Source organism: Taurulus bubalis (assembly GCF_910589615.1).
Source record: "Taurulus bubalis genome assembly, chromosome: 3".
Lineage (NCBI taxonomy): Eukaryota > Metazoa > Chordata > Actinopteri > Perciformes > Cottidae > Taurulus > Taurulus bubalis.
In genome coordinates, this window is record NC_136591.1 from 26,205,178 (window position 1) to 26,221,175 (window position 15,998).

At 42.6% G+C, this 15,998-nt stretch overlaps 1 protein-coding gene across 1 annotated transcript in view; it reads left to right on the forward strand.

Moving 5' to 3' along the window:
- Positions 1-15,121, forward strand: part of fig4a (FIG4 phosphoinositide 5-phosphatase a) — a 39,428-nt gene extending 24,307 nt beyond the window's left edge. The window contains exons 19-24 of the mRNA XM_079214588.1: positions 262-409; positions 728-811; positions 5,139-5,337; positions 9,991-10,076; positions 11,326-11,400; positions 13,993-15,121. Of these exons, the coding sequence (XP_079070714.1) occupies positions 262-409; positions 728-811; positions 5,139-5,337; positions 9,991-10,076; positions 11,326-11,400; positions 13,993-14,170 (770 nt within the window). The 3' untranslated portion in view covers positions 14,171-15,121. The remainder of the gene's footprint in view (positions 1-261; positions 410-727; positions 812-5,138; positions 5,338-9,990; positions 10,077-11,325; positions 11,401-13,992) is intronic.
- Positions 15,122-15,998: the final 877 nt, after the last annotated feature.

Consider the following 15,998-nt stretch of genomic DNA (forward strand, 5'->3'; position numbering starts at 1 on the left):
GTATTTATGGGAGATCCTCATAATGGAAAAACATTCCAACAGTCCAACAATGTGACTCATTGGTGTTTTTAATAGTTTTTTGTGCTATGCTACAGAGGAATAAGCTATATCAGGCTTTAGCTACTCCATTGTTATTGTTGGTGTTTTCATGGGACATGTTTCCCAAAAATATCCCAAGATTTAAATATATTAAGTGTGTGGATTAATTCCTCTGAACGTTCTTTCTGCATATTTGCTCATGCTCTTCTGTGTGGACTGCAGTCTCCTGTGAGGACACCATGAAGAAGATCAAAGTCAAGAGAGTGAACCGCTTTGAGGAGAGTATCGACATCTACACAGAATTCTTCAAACCTTATGAGCTTACCTCCTTTGACGACACATTCGGCATCGCCATGACCAACTCTGCACGGTGAATACACACAGACAGAAACGTTTACACAATCAAACATTTTAGCAAATAGTTGTGTGCTGCTATATTACTGCTTTGAATTTCTAATTTAGCACCTAACTGCAACATTGTAGTTGCTGTAAAAATGTCTCTGCTTGTAGATTACAACCCAGTCCATTTGGGGTTCTGAAAAGTTTGTCAACATTGTCAAATTGTCCCACATTTGGTTTTCTGGCTAACAACTTTGATAAATAGTGTACCAAACGTTCATTCACTGTTATTGTGATGTTACTGGAGGTTGTCAGCTAATGTTTTCCCTTCTAATTTTTGCTCATAAAGGGAATTCATGCCCAAAACAGTCGGAGTGGATCCAAGCCCATTCACAGTTCGCAAGCCAGAGGAAACGGGAAAGTCAGTGCTGGGGTGAGTGCATCTCAGGTTATATACATGTCCACATTTGTGATGTTTTGGTTGGTGTTTTTTTTTTTATGTAATAAATACCATGTCACTGTGTTCTCATACACATGGCTTCATTTGACACTGTGTTCTCAGGTTACCAAAAACAAGGTCCTGTCCTTTTTCCTGTCTTTGTTTTGAACACAGTGTTGAATTCACCTTTTGATGAACTGTGTGTGTGCATATATTTTTTAAATAATCACTCTTGCACACACATCACATACTATAAAAAAAAAAATAGCTCCTTGATTAGAAACATCATGTGCTCATGAGTCATAATTGTCTCCACAGTATTGCACAACTTCACTACATTGGACCACTCTAATGTTCTGTACTGCTTCAATGATTTCCATAAACACTTTTATGATTCCCCATCTTCTGGGGGTCCACACCAACACAATACTAGTAACAATAATAGAAAAAAATACGGCAATTTAAAAATCACACTATCGCATAAAAAACAACCTTTTTTAGGCCTCTGCTCGAAAATTGCATACCCAAACTAAAAAGGGTGTATCTCTGCAACCACTAGGGTTATTTGAATGATTTAATAATAAAAGGCTACACATGTGAGATGTTGTTCAGATGTGTACATATCAGTCTATATGATACTGGTTAAGAGTAAATGAAGATGACACACAGCAAAAATGAAAAGGTTTCAGGTCCGCCTAAAAAAAAAAAGCACTTTCAGGATGATTATTTCTTTAAAACGATGCAGCTGTAAGGTCTAACTCTAACCCAAATCATAGCACAATATGTGAACATTCTCTCTGCAAAGGTTGACTTTGATAAAGTGAAGCAGAACAAAGTTAGAGGAGGCTTTAGTACAGAAAATTCAGGCGAAGCTTCATTGGGGCCCATTTGGGCAATTTGAATGCTATTTGAATTTTCTCATGTACCATATGTCACTTGTATATTACTTTATGGTGTTATATACATCCAAATACAGCAGTGTTGGGCTTTTATTTAAAAAAATCATAAAACAACCTTCACGTTCCAACCCTCACCTACGGAAGAACTTCTCACAAATCCTGAGGGAGGCTGGGGACATGGAACCTGAGTGGACCATGTTCAAAGCCTCTATTGTGGACGCGGCTGCTCGGAGCTGTGGTCGGAAGGTCATCGGTGCCTGTCATGGCGGCAACCCGAGAACCCGGTGGTGGACACCGGGGGTGAGGGAAGCCGTCAAACTGAAGGAGGCCTTTCGGGCCTGGCTGGCCCAGGGGTCTCCTGAAGCAGCTGACGGGTACCGGCAGGCCAGAAGGGCTGCAGCTGCGATGGTCGCGGATGCTAAAACTCGGGCATGGGAGGAGTTCGGGGAGGCCATGGAGAAGGACTTTCGGTTGGCCTCAAGGAAGTTCTGGCAAACCATCCGACGGCTCAGGAAGGGAAAGCAGGGTCTACCCCAGGCTGTTCTCAGCGGGGGGGGAGGAACTGCTGACCCAGACTGGGGACATCGTCGGGCGGTGGAAAGAGCACTTTGAGGAACTCCTAAACCCGGCCAACATGTCCCCCGGAGAGGGGGCAGCGCCGGAAGAGTTTGTGGTGGTTTCACCCATATCTCTGGCAGAGGTCGCTAAGGTAGTCAAAAAGCTCCTTGGTGGCAAGGCGCCAGGGGTGGATGAGATCCGCCCTGAGATGCTGAAAGCGCTGGACATTGTTGGGCTGTCTTGGTTGACACGCCTTTTCAGTGTCGCATGGGGGTCGGGAACAGTGCCCATGGACTGGCAGACCGGGGTGGTGGTTCCCATCTTCAAGACGGGGGACCGGCGAGTGTGCTCGAACTATCGTGGCATCACACTGCTCAGCCTCCCGGGAAAAGCTTATGCCAGGGTGCTGGAAAGGAGGATCCGACCAGTTGTCGAACCTCAGATTCAAGACGAGCAGTGCGGATTCCGTCCCGGTCGTGGAACAGTGGACCAGCTCTTTACCCTCGCAAGATTACTGAAGGGTATCTGGGAGTTTGCCCAACCAGTCTACATGTGCTTTGTAGACTTGGAGAAGGCCTTCGACCGGGTCCCTCGGGGGTTTTTGTGGGGGGTGCTGCGGGAGTATGGGGTGCCGGACCTGTTGGCACGGGCCATCCGGTCTCTGTACGCCTGCAGTAGGAGCTGTGTTCGTATCCTCGGTAGTAAGTCAGACACGTTCCCGGTGGGTGTTGGCCCCCGGTGGGTGTTGGCCTCCGCCAGGGCTGCCCTTTATCACCGGTCCTGTTCGTGACCTTCATGGACAGGATATCTAGGCGCAGCCAGGGGGCGGAGAGGATCCGGTTCGGGAGTCTCGGGATCGCCTCTCTGCTGTTCGCGGATGATGTGGTTCTGTTTGCCTCCTCGGACTGTGACCTCCAGCATTCACTTGGGCGTTTTGCAGCCGAGTGTGAAGCGGCAGGGATGAGAGTTAGCACCTCCAAATCTGAGGCCATGGTGCTCTGCCGGAAACCGGTGGATTGCTCCCTCCAGGTGGGGACAAACTGCCTACCCCAAGCGAAGAAGTTCAAGTATCTCGGGGTCTTGTTCACGAGTGAGGGTAAGGTGGAGCGGGAGATCGACAGGCGGATCGGTACGGCTGCAGCTGTAAAACAGGCGCTGTACCGGTCCGTCTTAGTGAAGAGGGAGCTGAGCCGGAAGGCAAAGCTCTCCATTTACTGGTCGGTCTACGTTCCAACCCTCACCTATGGTCACGAACTCTGGGTCGTGACCGAAAGAACGAGATCTCGGATACAAGCGGCCGAAATGAGCTTCCTCCGTAGGGTGGCCGGGCTCAGCCTTAGAGATAGGGTAAGGAGCTCGGACATCAGGGGGGAGCTTGGAGTCGAGTCGCTGCTTCTTCGTGTCGAAAGGAGTCAGCTGAGGTGGTTCGGGCATCTAGTCAGGATGCCTCCTGGACGCCTCCCATTAGAGGTTTTCCAGGCACGTCCAACTGGTAGGAGACCCCGGGGAAGACCGAGGACACGCTGGAGGGATTATATCTCCCGGCTGGCCTTGGAACGCCTCGGGATCCCCCAGAATGAGCTAGAATGTGTTGCGGGTGAGAGGGAAGCCTGGGTCGGCCTGCTGAACCTGCTGCCACCGCGACCCAACCCCGGATAAGCGGCCTATAATGGATGGATGGATGGAACCTAGGATTTACAGTTTTATGTAACAGTCGCTCAGTTTCCCCCACCTAATTGGTTTTGAATTGGTCAAGAAAAAACAAAACAAGCCAAATATAGAGATCCGAAAATAATTGAAATTACTCTTTAAATAAAAAGATATACACAAACACTTAACTTACAACAACAAAATGTATGGTCCCTACATCCAACTGCACTGAGAATTAATGTGAAAACAGCTCATGTATGTTAGTGAAAATATGATCAATACGGTTCGGAATATTAACACCATTCATGGTTGTAGAAATTCTTGCAGGTTGAGGGGGAGTGGGGAGCGGGGGGGGGGGGGTGCCGCGCTGCGATCAGCTGTTAAACTAAACAGCTGGCATAGGTACCAAATCCACGGCCCGCCACTGAGATGCAAACACCCGCCATGGAAATAAACTTCTTATGTCATGGACATTTTTAGATAACCAGTCAATATTAAATTCACAGGAAAAGAAAGAAATAAGAAAGAAGGAAGGTTTACTTTTTGGTTTTCAAAAAAACTCTAGAACTGGGTGGCCTGTAAAAATAAATAAATAAAGAAACTTCTAATCTGTAGCACAACAACAACAATCAGTATTGGCCAATATAGTGTATCAGCCAGGCCGATATAGAAACTGTATCACCGTCAGATTAACAGACAGCTTTCCCAACGCGTTTCTTATGTCATGAAGTGGGCACTGTGAAGAACTGCAGGGGAAACAAGCACCTTCTGGCTGTACGTGCAAAAACAGAGACGTGAGAAAGGGATACATTTGGACTGGTTCTGAATATTTTTGAGTGATTTGAAAAATATGAACTAACAACATTGAGTGACTCACCCAGGCTTCTCCTGGCAGAGGGGGAAAACACTGAGCTCCAGAAGGATTATAGTTGCAAAATCAATGGGCCATCACATAGAAGCATGGTGGGTCTGAGCTTGTTCTTTTTATTCCAGGTAAAAGTCAGTTTGCTTTCGTAGTACGTCGTGCCGTTGCTTCTGTGATGGTCAATTTAGTCTCGTAGAACACTCGGTCCTGCTGCTTGATACATGGCCTCATAACATAGAGAAGCCGATACTTTTCAAAAATATACATTGTTGACAGTTAATGACCAACTCTCTCATTGTTTGTGTTCTTGCACATGTTAATCATTGTGGCCGTTTGTGAATATTTGCAGCAACAAGAGCAGTAAGGAGGAGACGCTGCTCCAGAGGAAAACTGCAGCCAGCGCCCCGCCTCCCCCGAGTGAAGAGGCTATCAGCAGCACATCAGAGGATGACTCGGAGGAGGACCGCGACGATGACGGATCCGTGTCCCAGCGCTCAACCCCGATCAAACTACTAACAGAGTCTGGAGAGAGCACTCGGACACAGGAGGTATGAAAACACAAAGCATCTAAGCACCAACGTCTGGGGATAGATTAACATGTTCACATCAAGGAAACCCATTTACTCTGCAACAGGGTTTTACAGTTTGATTTGATTTGAAACTCTTCGAGGTGAAAACACAAATAAAACAAAATCTAAATTTAAATCTAAATTGTTTAATATGGAGGAAACAGAGCAGCTTCTCAAATGAGCTCATCTAATGATTCAAAGATAGGAAATCTCTTCTAAGGACCTCCGGGAAATTTCATCCAAATTCATGCCACCTGTTGTATTTTGGACGCCAATAGCATTTTGCGTCCCAATTTAAGTATGCCACTAATTGTATTTTTCTCCTCCCACTTCCCCCTGAGTCCACTAGGAAAAACGTTCTGTGTTTCTGTTTGCGTCAGACTGAAATCACTCCGTAATCAGCCTCAGTGACAAGGGTTTCCAGAGCCGGGGGTCTAAATGGCGTGGGTTGGTGTTGATGTTCACTTTAGGGAGAGTAGAAGAGCGTTGTGGGACTGAAGTTGTTATTCCTCTACTATACATACAGTACTGTATACAAACAAATATATCCATGCTGCTTTAAAAACTAATGAAACGTACAAAATGTCTGTTGGATAGCTGGCCAGAAAGGGATATCTGAATCATCCTGGTGATCCTGACTCAGACATGAAATAAGAAACTAGCTTTTATTTAGCGACATTTTAACTTGAAATCTAAAGAAACAAAGGTACATTGCGATTTTTTTTTTTCTTCAGCATGTAAAATAAGAAAGCTAAATTATATTTCATCCATGTGTGTGGTGATTTGGAGATGCAAGATCACTGAGATGTGTGTTTTTAATTTGGTGTTTCAATCATTAGATCATTTTGTCCTGACTTATTTTATTCTGAAACATTTTCTGTACAGGAAGCTTTCTTGCTGAAACCAGCCTGCTGTGTCTGCAGCTTTTTATGGAGCATAATCATTATTATGTCCAACATGATCGAGATTTTACTGGGATTTCATAGGAACATCACTCCTTTCTAGTTTTTCTTTTCCCCTTGTGTTACTTTCATGGTAAATGTAGCAAAATGGTCTGTTCTTCTGTGGCCTCCTCCTCTACGGCCCAGGTATCATTAAGAAGTGTATGTAAGTCTTGGGATATGTGGCCACCTGCAGGGTTCTTCACTTTGTGAAGCCTCATTTAATCTCCTCTTGTGTAGAGAGATGTGTTGTCAAGGTCTAAGTCTGCTTTGACAAAATCAGTGGTTATTTCTGGACACATCTGAAAAGAGGTCAGTTGTTAAAGCAAATGTTTTCTTGTTTTTATTGCATCCGGCCCACAGTGTTCTTTTGTTAGTGGTCTGCAAAAGATCTGCTTTCTGGGTGTCATCTGTGATTTTGTTCAGTTCCAGTTTTGATTAATTTCCTTTCTACTACATTCATTGAGATTTTCTGGTATCAAACTCTTAAACATTATGACTAGCTGTGACAAAACGTTGTGCTTTCAGTAGCTTACAGACTTGAGCAGGTACAGTGAAAAGTCGTCAACATTAAAGCTGGATTAATTTATTTTTTCTTCTCTTTTGGAAACTATACGCAGTTGTCATGTCAGCAAGTTTCCTATTCACACATCAAGCAGACACGGAGCAACAAGAGATGTTTCTGTCTAACTAACCTTTAGCAGCTAAATAAAGAAAAGAAAATACGGTTCACTCTCCACCAAAACAATGAGCTAAAAGATGCTTAACACTGTAGAGCTGAGGTGAACTGCAGAGTTCGGGACTAATTCTCTTGTGTTCGTCACTACAAGCAACATCTTTCACTTTCCACATTGTTGTTTCATCAAGTGCAGCTTTTAAAGTTTTCTGCATCAGTCTATTTGAACATCTCTCTATTATTTAACATATGTTAACGTTTGACTCCTTGCAGAGCAAAGTAGAAAAAAAAGATCTACATTCAATATATTTTGCTCTGAATGTCAATCTGTACGCAGATAAGTTAAATGTCAGATCTTGTTGGTGCTTTCTTAACTGTGTCTCTCGCTATATAGTCCGCCACGTGTTTTAATGTATATATAGTTTTAATCTATATACAGTTTTAGAGCAGCACCACGGACCGGTTCCGTGTAAGACAATATTTTCACGGACCGGCCTTCACGGTGTGGGCAATAAATATGACGTAATAAAATTATACGACCGGCGTAAGTCGCCATTACACCAAATTAGTGCGATCTCAAGATGTTCTGCCTTGATTTTATACCAGAACACTGGCAAAGTTGAAACATACTTTTAAGTTTTATTTTTGGGGTAACGTATCTTAGACGCACAGACGGATGTATCCGGTCATTTTTCTAAATAAAACATCTTTCCGACCTTGATAATCAATCAACATTTTTTTCATTCATTCTTCCTGTGCGGCCCGGTACAAAGGGACCCACGGACCGGTACCAGGCTGCGGCCCGGTGGTTGAGGAACGCTGGTTTCGGGAATAATGTTTAGGGTGTGACGACATTCTCAGGATCCGTCTTCGCCACCGTATCGGTATTTCATGCCCCAAGTGAACTAGTTGCATATTCATATCTATCATAGCAAGCGATCACATGATTCTTGTAGCGGGGATAATAAAAATCAGCCGGGCTGGACATCTTACAGTTGCTAATGAACACTTTATAGCTTTTTCGTTTGATCCGTGCAGAAGCAGGAATATAAAACCAACACATTGTGGTTTTAAATGCAATTATATGCAGTTTCTAGTTAATATTGCGAAACTGTCCACATAGAATCTGAACCAAAGAGATTTCAAAAGGGTACGTTTGGATCTTAAGAGTTGGAGGGGAAGGCTTTTCCTCCTGCTGCATGCATCTCGTCCTCCTCCTCATATGATGTTTTTTCTGTTGGTATTCTCTTATTATCCTCTCGGGGGAATTCATGACCAGCTGGTCATGAATATTTTGGTCTGGACACCTAGCTCACGTGTTGGGCGCACACACACACACACACACACACTCCGCTCCCATACGTCTCGTGTCGCTGCCTCCGAGCCCGTCTCGGAGAATGGATTGCTCGGGCGCCAGCACAAAACAAAACTGTTGAAATATTTAAACCTCAGATTTTTACTCCACTTGCTATGTAATTACACATGCTTATTTCATATTACCCTCAATATTGGCACGTGTGAATATAATTACATATAATGTACATATATTTACGTGTTTACCTACACGTTTGTGCTCTCACATGCCACATGGTCCTTGTTACCTTTTGCATAACTAATATTACCCGGTAATTCCTCTTAATATCAAACTATTAGAGTGTTATTACCGAGCTGTCACAAAAAGTGCTACAGAAAAGGGTAAATTCACAGGACTAGTGAAAAACAGACATTCCCATTTATTGGATCTATAAATGTTTTTTCAAATGATCATACTTTTGTATATTGTATCAGTTTCACAATGTAAAATGACATGACCATATAATAGAAGGTCCTTTTTCACATGGGTTGCACTGCATTCGTCGGATCATGCTCAGTCGTTATGAAACGTTCCGGTGTCTGCCAAGAAAACACTCACAACGACAATATCACACCATCCCCTCAATCACACGGCAAGATGGATTCATTCCATTTCCATAACATATCCGCCTGACCACCAACCAGCCGGTTAACACAGAAACCGAGATTAATCAGACCATACTACGTTCTCTTGCCCTTTCTACTGTCTGGTTTTGGTGAGCATGGATCCACTGTTGCCTCACCTATTGTTCTTACTTCATGCAATCCGCCTTACTCTGGTGCTGTTGTGATCTGTTCCAGAGAAGTCTCTCTGTCGCTGTGACTGTTGCAGTGGGCTGTTATTTGATCATCAGCCTTGTGCTTCATAGAAATGCTTCATATATCACATCACTATGGTACTCATCATGCTCCTTTGATTAGGTGGCTTGGTTAGTTGTTTCCTAAGAAACTGAAAAACGTAACATAAATCAAAGCATGTCCCGATGAGGAAATACACCTGGGAATATTTCTTGTTTACATTCTGTTCTCGTAGCATTGTGTAATGCTACGAGAAATCATTGGTAATACTTTTATTTCATTTTGTCATAGTTTTAGGCCACATCTCATTGTTTAATTGCACTTTTAATTGAAGGTCTTGTTCATTGATCATGATTTAATAATCTTTCAACTTGATTTTGCGACCATTTATTTTGTTGTCGTTGTATTTTCTTCCCTAATTTTCTAATGACTGAAGGAGTTCTGGTTACACAATCGTCTCACATGAATCATTTTAGAATCCTCTTGAACCGATCTGACCTTTTCATAAACTGATTTCTTGTTTGCTATGATTATTATGTCTCTATAAACTTTGGACACTGTGTGCAGGACCCCCAGCAGGGCACTGTCTCTGAACATGAAACCATCTTAAGTAGTGAATCAGCTGTAGAGAAGCAGCTGAACCCGATGACCTTGTCTGTATGGTTTTATACGTTGAGTTACAGCTACTGTTGAAGGAGCTGGCTGTTAGCAAGCAGCTTTACTTGGTGGCGCATAGCTTTTACACTACATTATGCATAGCTCTTTTCAAAGTTGCCGTAAAACTTCTGTAAAATGCTTTTTGTGTTTTTTCTGTCACGTACACATGTACTGTAGCGTCTTACCTTTCTTTGCTCCCCTCCTCAGGAGATCCAGCAGCAGTCAGTTAAGGAGCCCTATGGACTCAATCTGGCTGAGTTTCCTGCTGAGAAAGACCTGCTCATCTATGAAAGGTAATAACCACAAAGTTGGCACACACATGCACGCATGCACTGTTTGATATTACAATGAATGCACACTGGCCTGTGTGTGTATAGGGCTTTAAAAACTTTAATTTACAATCTAATTCAAGTTTATTTTGTATAGCCCAAAATCACAAATTACAAATTTGCCTCGGAGGGCTTTGCTAGGGACATTGTCAACTCTGCCCCGCTGTGTGCATCACACTTCTGACCTGATGGCTTTGTGTCCACCTATCCCCTCCTTTCACCCCCGGGTTTCTTTTTCTTTCTGTCCTTTCTATATCATTTGGTCCTTTCTCGCTGCCTCCTCCCAACCATGTTGATGAGATACAGTAAATAGTCGCATCGGGCTGAACATGAACACAACTGTCTGTTCTTTTGATGTGAGCTGCACGTTTGATACAATGTGATGCATGAAGGAGCACTCTGCCATCCTAAGCCCACTGCGGATAACTGGCCCAGTGTATTATGTCAGTGTTGTGTATGGCCCTGTCTTTGATGCAATAATTAACATTTCTAGATTAAAAAGCACACCTAATATTATAGCAAATACATGAATTTATACATTCCATAAAGCGCGGCATATCTTAAAAGTGTAATTTAGTTAATGGACCACATGTTTGATAATAAACGTGTATGCACTCAAGATTTCTCACAAAGTGTCTCGCTCTCTATAATTGTGTTTTTACATGGATGTACAAAAAGCATCTTTGGACGGTATACACAGTTTTGAGGCGTGATTGAAGCAGGGTAATTAACTTCAAATTGTTTTGAATTATGTTGTTCATATCCTCATACTGTAGTGGCCCATAATGATAATGAAAATGCATTAATTATTGAGGGTTGGTGTTGGAATTGCTCCAAAGCTGCAGCCGAAGCTCTGCTAACCAGTGCATTACTATTAAATAATCATAAGCAAGAGCCAGAGGGGAACTCTCAATGGTTGCATGTTATTGTGTCTTTGCAAGAGAAAAATATCCTGAGGTGAAGTTTGATGACATTTGAGATCTTAACAGAGTATTTGCATTGAAACAAATAATAACCTTTATTAATCCCCTTTTTCGATTATTTGTATTGCCATTTTTGCCATAATTTGCCATACGTCAGTGTAGAAATAGGGGCGAGAGAGCGAAAGAGAGGCATAGGACATGTAACAAAATATCGAAATATACTGTTGAGTTTTGTCATTTCTGCAGGAATATTTGTCTTTTTCACTTTGTGTTTTTTGTTTTCCCTGCAGGTTTGCACATCTGGGCGAGAGCCAGCACAGAGTGGAAAGAACCGAACACATAAACCTGGCAAACATCATCTGCTTGTGAGTAAAGCATTTGACAAATTAACTCGAACACAAACAGCGACAAAACAAGATAAATAAACCCGAACTCAATAATTCTCACACACGTGTGATATTAAGCAATAAGTTGCAATATGGGTAGTTGTTATAATCTCTCTTTGACTCGCTCTGGACAAGGGAAAACTCCCCAAACAAACCCTTTTTAACAGGAGGAAACAAATAAAAGAAACCTCAGGAAGACACCTAAAGAGGGATCCCTCTCCCTCGGCGGACAGACATGCAGTAGATGTTGTGTTTACAGAGTAAACAACACAATTTCAATACAGACAATCCATATGATACAATTATTCATAGAATGTGAACAAACATATAGAGCCTGAGCCACACAACCTCCTTGCCACCATTTAACCTGGAAAGAGGAGAGCCGAAAACTCTCCGAGGACGGAGCTCCAGATCCACTGTGGAATATGTAACCGACAGCCAGAGGAGAGAGAGACACGGACTGCCAATGGTCCAACAGAGAGAAGGCGTTAGGAGAGAGATAAAGAGGTCAAAGGACATTGTTACACGTGAACACAGTTGCTCGCACTAAGTGTTCTCCAAGGAAGTTGTTTAATCTTCATCCATGTTAACCAAACGCTCTTCCTGTACTTCTTATAAAGTCCCCCCCCTGTGGCCGTGACCCAGCAGGGGATTTTTACTCAGCCAGATTCAAAATTCAACCACACGTGGGATGGCAATGTGCAGCCGTACAGTCGCATTAGCAATTGCCCTCTTTGTCTGGCTCCCTTTCTTTCTAGCTCCAACTCGCACTCACATGTTCCTCCGCATTACAATGGCAAAATGTCTCACCATGTTTCCTCTCAATATGGACTCTTGTTTCGCTCTTGCCCTTTTCCTCTTCTCACACATGTCTGCTTTGTGGGGCTCCAGGCCATCAGAGAGAATAGAAGAGAATAGATGAAGAGAATCGACGCCCCCTCTTTCAATTCGTCTCATGCTCTTCTTTATTTATGCTTACATGCATATGCTTGTATATGTATATCTGGTGCATGTACAATCATACAACTGGCACAATTCTTACTGAGTAATGGCATCAAAGTTAAAGACAAATTGAGTGTCAGAAATATTATGACTTTTTAAGAAATATTATTTTAATTTTCCTGTTAGTTAGATGAAAGAAAATCAATACCACTCTAATGTCCATATGCTGACTATGAGGCTCCAGCCGCCAAGACTAGTTTGGCTCTTAAAAAAGGAAAGAAAGGAAGTATCAATTATATTAATATGCTCTGCGGAAGAATATTTTACGTTTTAAGGATGTGCATCGGATGTGCATGTCCCAGCTCTCTATGCCTCACTAGCTCGTTGTTTTTGTACATGCATGTTTGCTCAAAGGAACTGCCATTTAAAGTGCAATCACTGCATAGGTGAATGTTTTTACACGTCATACAACGGTGGTCCAGTAAACATACAGTTATTGGCTCTCCAGCAGCCTCAGTCAGCTGGGAATCGAGATATATTTTCATCCTTGTTCTGTTTGCATCCCTCCTCGCTCGCCTATGCCTTTACCCTTTATCACTCTGTCCACTCGTTAGGCCATGCATCCAATGCCGTCATCCTCGTGTCAGGTCCATAAGGTCCGGCGTATACGTTTGCTGTTATGCAACAGTGCTATTTTAAGACACTTTTGCAACACCCCAAGCTTTCACCGTTCATAGTCCTTTCGTCTGAATTCTCCCTCGATGTAGTTCTTTTGTTGACCGATCAGGCATCAGCAAAGCTGACTCAATCAGTTTAGATAAAAGCGGAAGGGGTTTGATATGAAATGGCGGATACCTGCTGAGAGGTTTTACTGAGGTGTGGTGATTTGTTTCCTCCTCCTAAATTATAATGAGCTTTTAAGTTACAGATCCAAATGGATGCACAATTATGACTGACAAAAAAAAAACATTATTCGCTGTCTTTAAAGTATTCATGTGTGACAAAGATGTTTTACACAAGCTTTATTGTTATTATGACCACCTTTACAACTTCTAACCTGGCAGTAAGCGATATCTTGCGTAAAAACATAGTTTTAAATACAGTTTTAATAAAGAGATTTCTGTTGCTTCCATATGATTTTGTCATATCATGAACATCTGTAATTTACAACAAGTTCTCTATGGTGCTAATGTAATATGTAGCTAGCGCACTATTAACCCAACTTATTGACATTTCCCAGCTGTGAAGTGTGATGAAAAAGAAGTGTAGGAAGAACAACTCTTTGTGTCCCTACTTGTGTTACCCTCTCAGCTGCTGTTGAACTAGCTGACAGTGGATAACCTGACGAGCACGTAGTAGATAATCCACCCTAAAGATGTGCTTTAGAAAACTACAATACGAGTAATTCTGCTGTAAAAGCGGCCTTCTCGACAATAATCTTGTTGTCTCCATTTTCAGTCCTCTTAATAATTCACTCTCTCCAGCAGACTTTCGCGAGATGTTATGAGTTGGATTTAAAAGAAGTAGAAAAAATCATTTATAAGCCCTTGCAGTGTTTTTTGATCATCTCGTGACATTAATTGAACATGTCCCGGCCCCTGTCTTTTGGCCTTTAAACCTTTCTTTCAGAGAGCCAGTGTCCTGCTTCCCGGAGGACAGCATCTACGGCCTTTCTCCCCCGCAGGTTGACCGAGACAGCCGCGAGGAATTCGAGAGCCACGTGTTGACGGGTCAGGGGCAGGTGAGGCTGCTGTGCAGGGAGGACATGTTGATGTACAGGGAGTACGTCAAGAACAGATACATGTAAGACACGGACACCATGGACTGGATCTCTGTTACCAATATGCAGAGCCGATCCGGCTTTTTATTCAAAGTCTGTGTGTTTCAATAGCTTCAAATCTTATCCAGTTATGTGAGTTTGTTCATTCATCCACACATGCCTTCAATTTTAGTTGCAACTGTTTTAATAAAGTATATTTAATTAAATGTATGTTTTGAACTTGTAAATGTATGTCAATTATTTAGACTCTTAAGTGTTTTGAATCTTAAATCTTTAAATGAGTTTCAGAGCATTCAATAAGCAGTAAACAGCTATTTGCTATCTTCAGCTACAGCGGAGTGATGTCCACCTGAGCAGAGAGCACTCTCCCTCTGCATGTTGTGATCCAGCTGCTCTGCACTAACTTACAGTTTATGACGCCGTCGTCACCGAAACGTAGCGCCCGCCGCCGGTTCCCCCTCAGGTCAGCACTATTATCGCTGTTAGCACTGTTGCTATTGTTTGCACAGCTACTGATGTTAGCACCGTCAGCTGCTCGCTGAGGGCTCAGCCGTCGCCATGTTGAGAGCTAAGTGGAGAGCACCTTTTAAACGTTGGAATTAATTGAATGATAGCAGGCCCAAAGATTATGATGATTTAATAGTCCACCTCAGAAGCTTTATTTTTTTTAACTTAATCTGTTGAACCATCGTGCCATAAATTGCTCTCAAAAGTTATTTGGAACAACAGTTTTAAGATCTATTTGCATGGGACTAGAATTACCAGGGTACCTCATATAAGTGATGACAGACGACCTCCACAATTATGACGGATCACCTTTAGGTCCCCGGGTAATACTGGTCCCACGCAAATTCGGGCATTACCTGATGTAAGTCATTCATGTACTGGAAATGTACATCCAGATAATCTACTTTTTTTTTGTTGGCAGACAAAACAGTGATATTTTGACATTGTGGATTTTCATTAAAGTAATTCTGAACAAAACTGCACACTGATTTTGTTTTGTCTAAATGCATTTCTTCGTCAGCTGATTATTTTGTCCACCAGTTCTACATTAAACATTTTTGCACTTTTCTACACTGTACTTTTATGTCTTTTATATTTTGTTCATCACAAAGACTTCTCTTTTTGTTCTTCATCCCTCCAACTGCTTTCTTTCTCACATTTCTTTTTTACACATTATTCAGCCTTTTCACTCTTGTTCTGTCCATCACACTTACTCCCTGCTCTCACACACTCTTGTAGCACTCACTTCAACCACAGGAGCCAGGAAATATGAAATACGATGAACACTGTATTTCCTCTAATGCACTATACACATTCAGTCGGCATAGTGGCCGACCACTGGTCTCTGCATCAGTGCCTCGTGAGGACGGGGGGCTGAGTGGTGCTCCAGCATGTGATCTTGGATCTTGGAGAGAACAGCAGGGGGACTTCAAATAAATGAACAGCATTTAAACCAAATTAACTCGAGAGGATAGCGATGATGGAAAATGCTTCATATTTTCACATTTGCAGCAGTATTGTTCTGAATTGGGAGTGCGGTGAAATGTTAAGAGTGCACTACAGGCATCTAGAATGCAACCAGGAATCTAACATTTCATCTAAAGAGAAGACCGTCTCTCACTTCTCACTTGTCCTTCAGTCCCCTGTTTCTCCTCTGGAAGCGTCTCAGCTCTCGAGAGGCTTCTACCTTTCTACTCGGATGGTTGTTAGCTGGATAAGACCACTGGAGAGGAATATGGATCAAGTCAGGCTGCTTTGCTTTTGTTCTTACTTGGGATGCTTTCAAATTGTGATCATTACTGACCATGTCATATAGTTGTACGTTTGCTAAAATGAATAAAGTAGTATT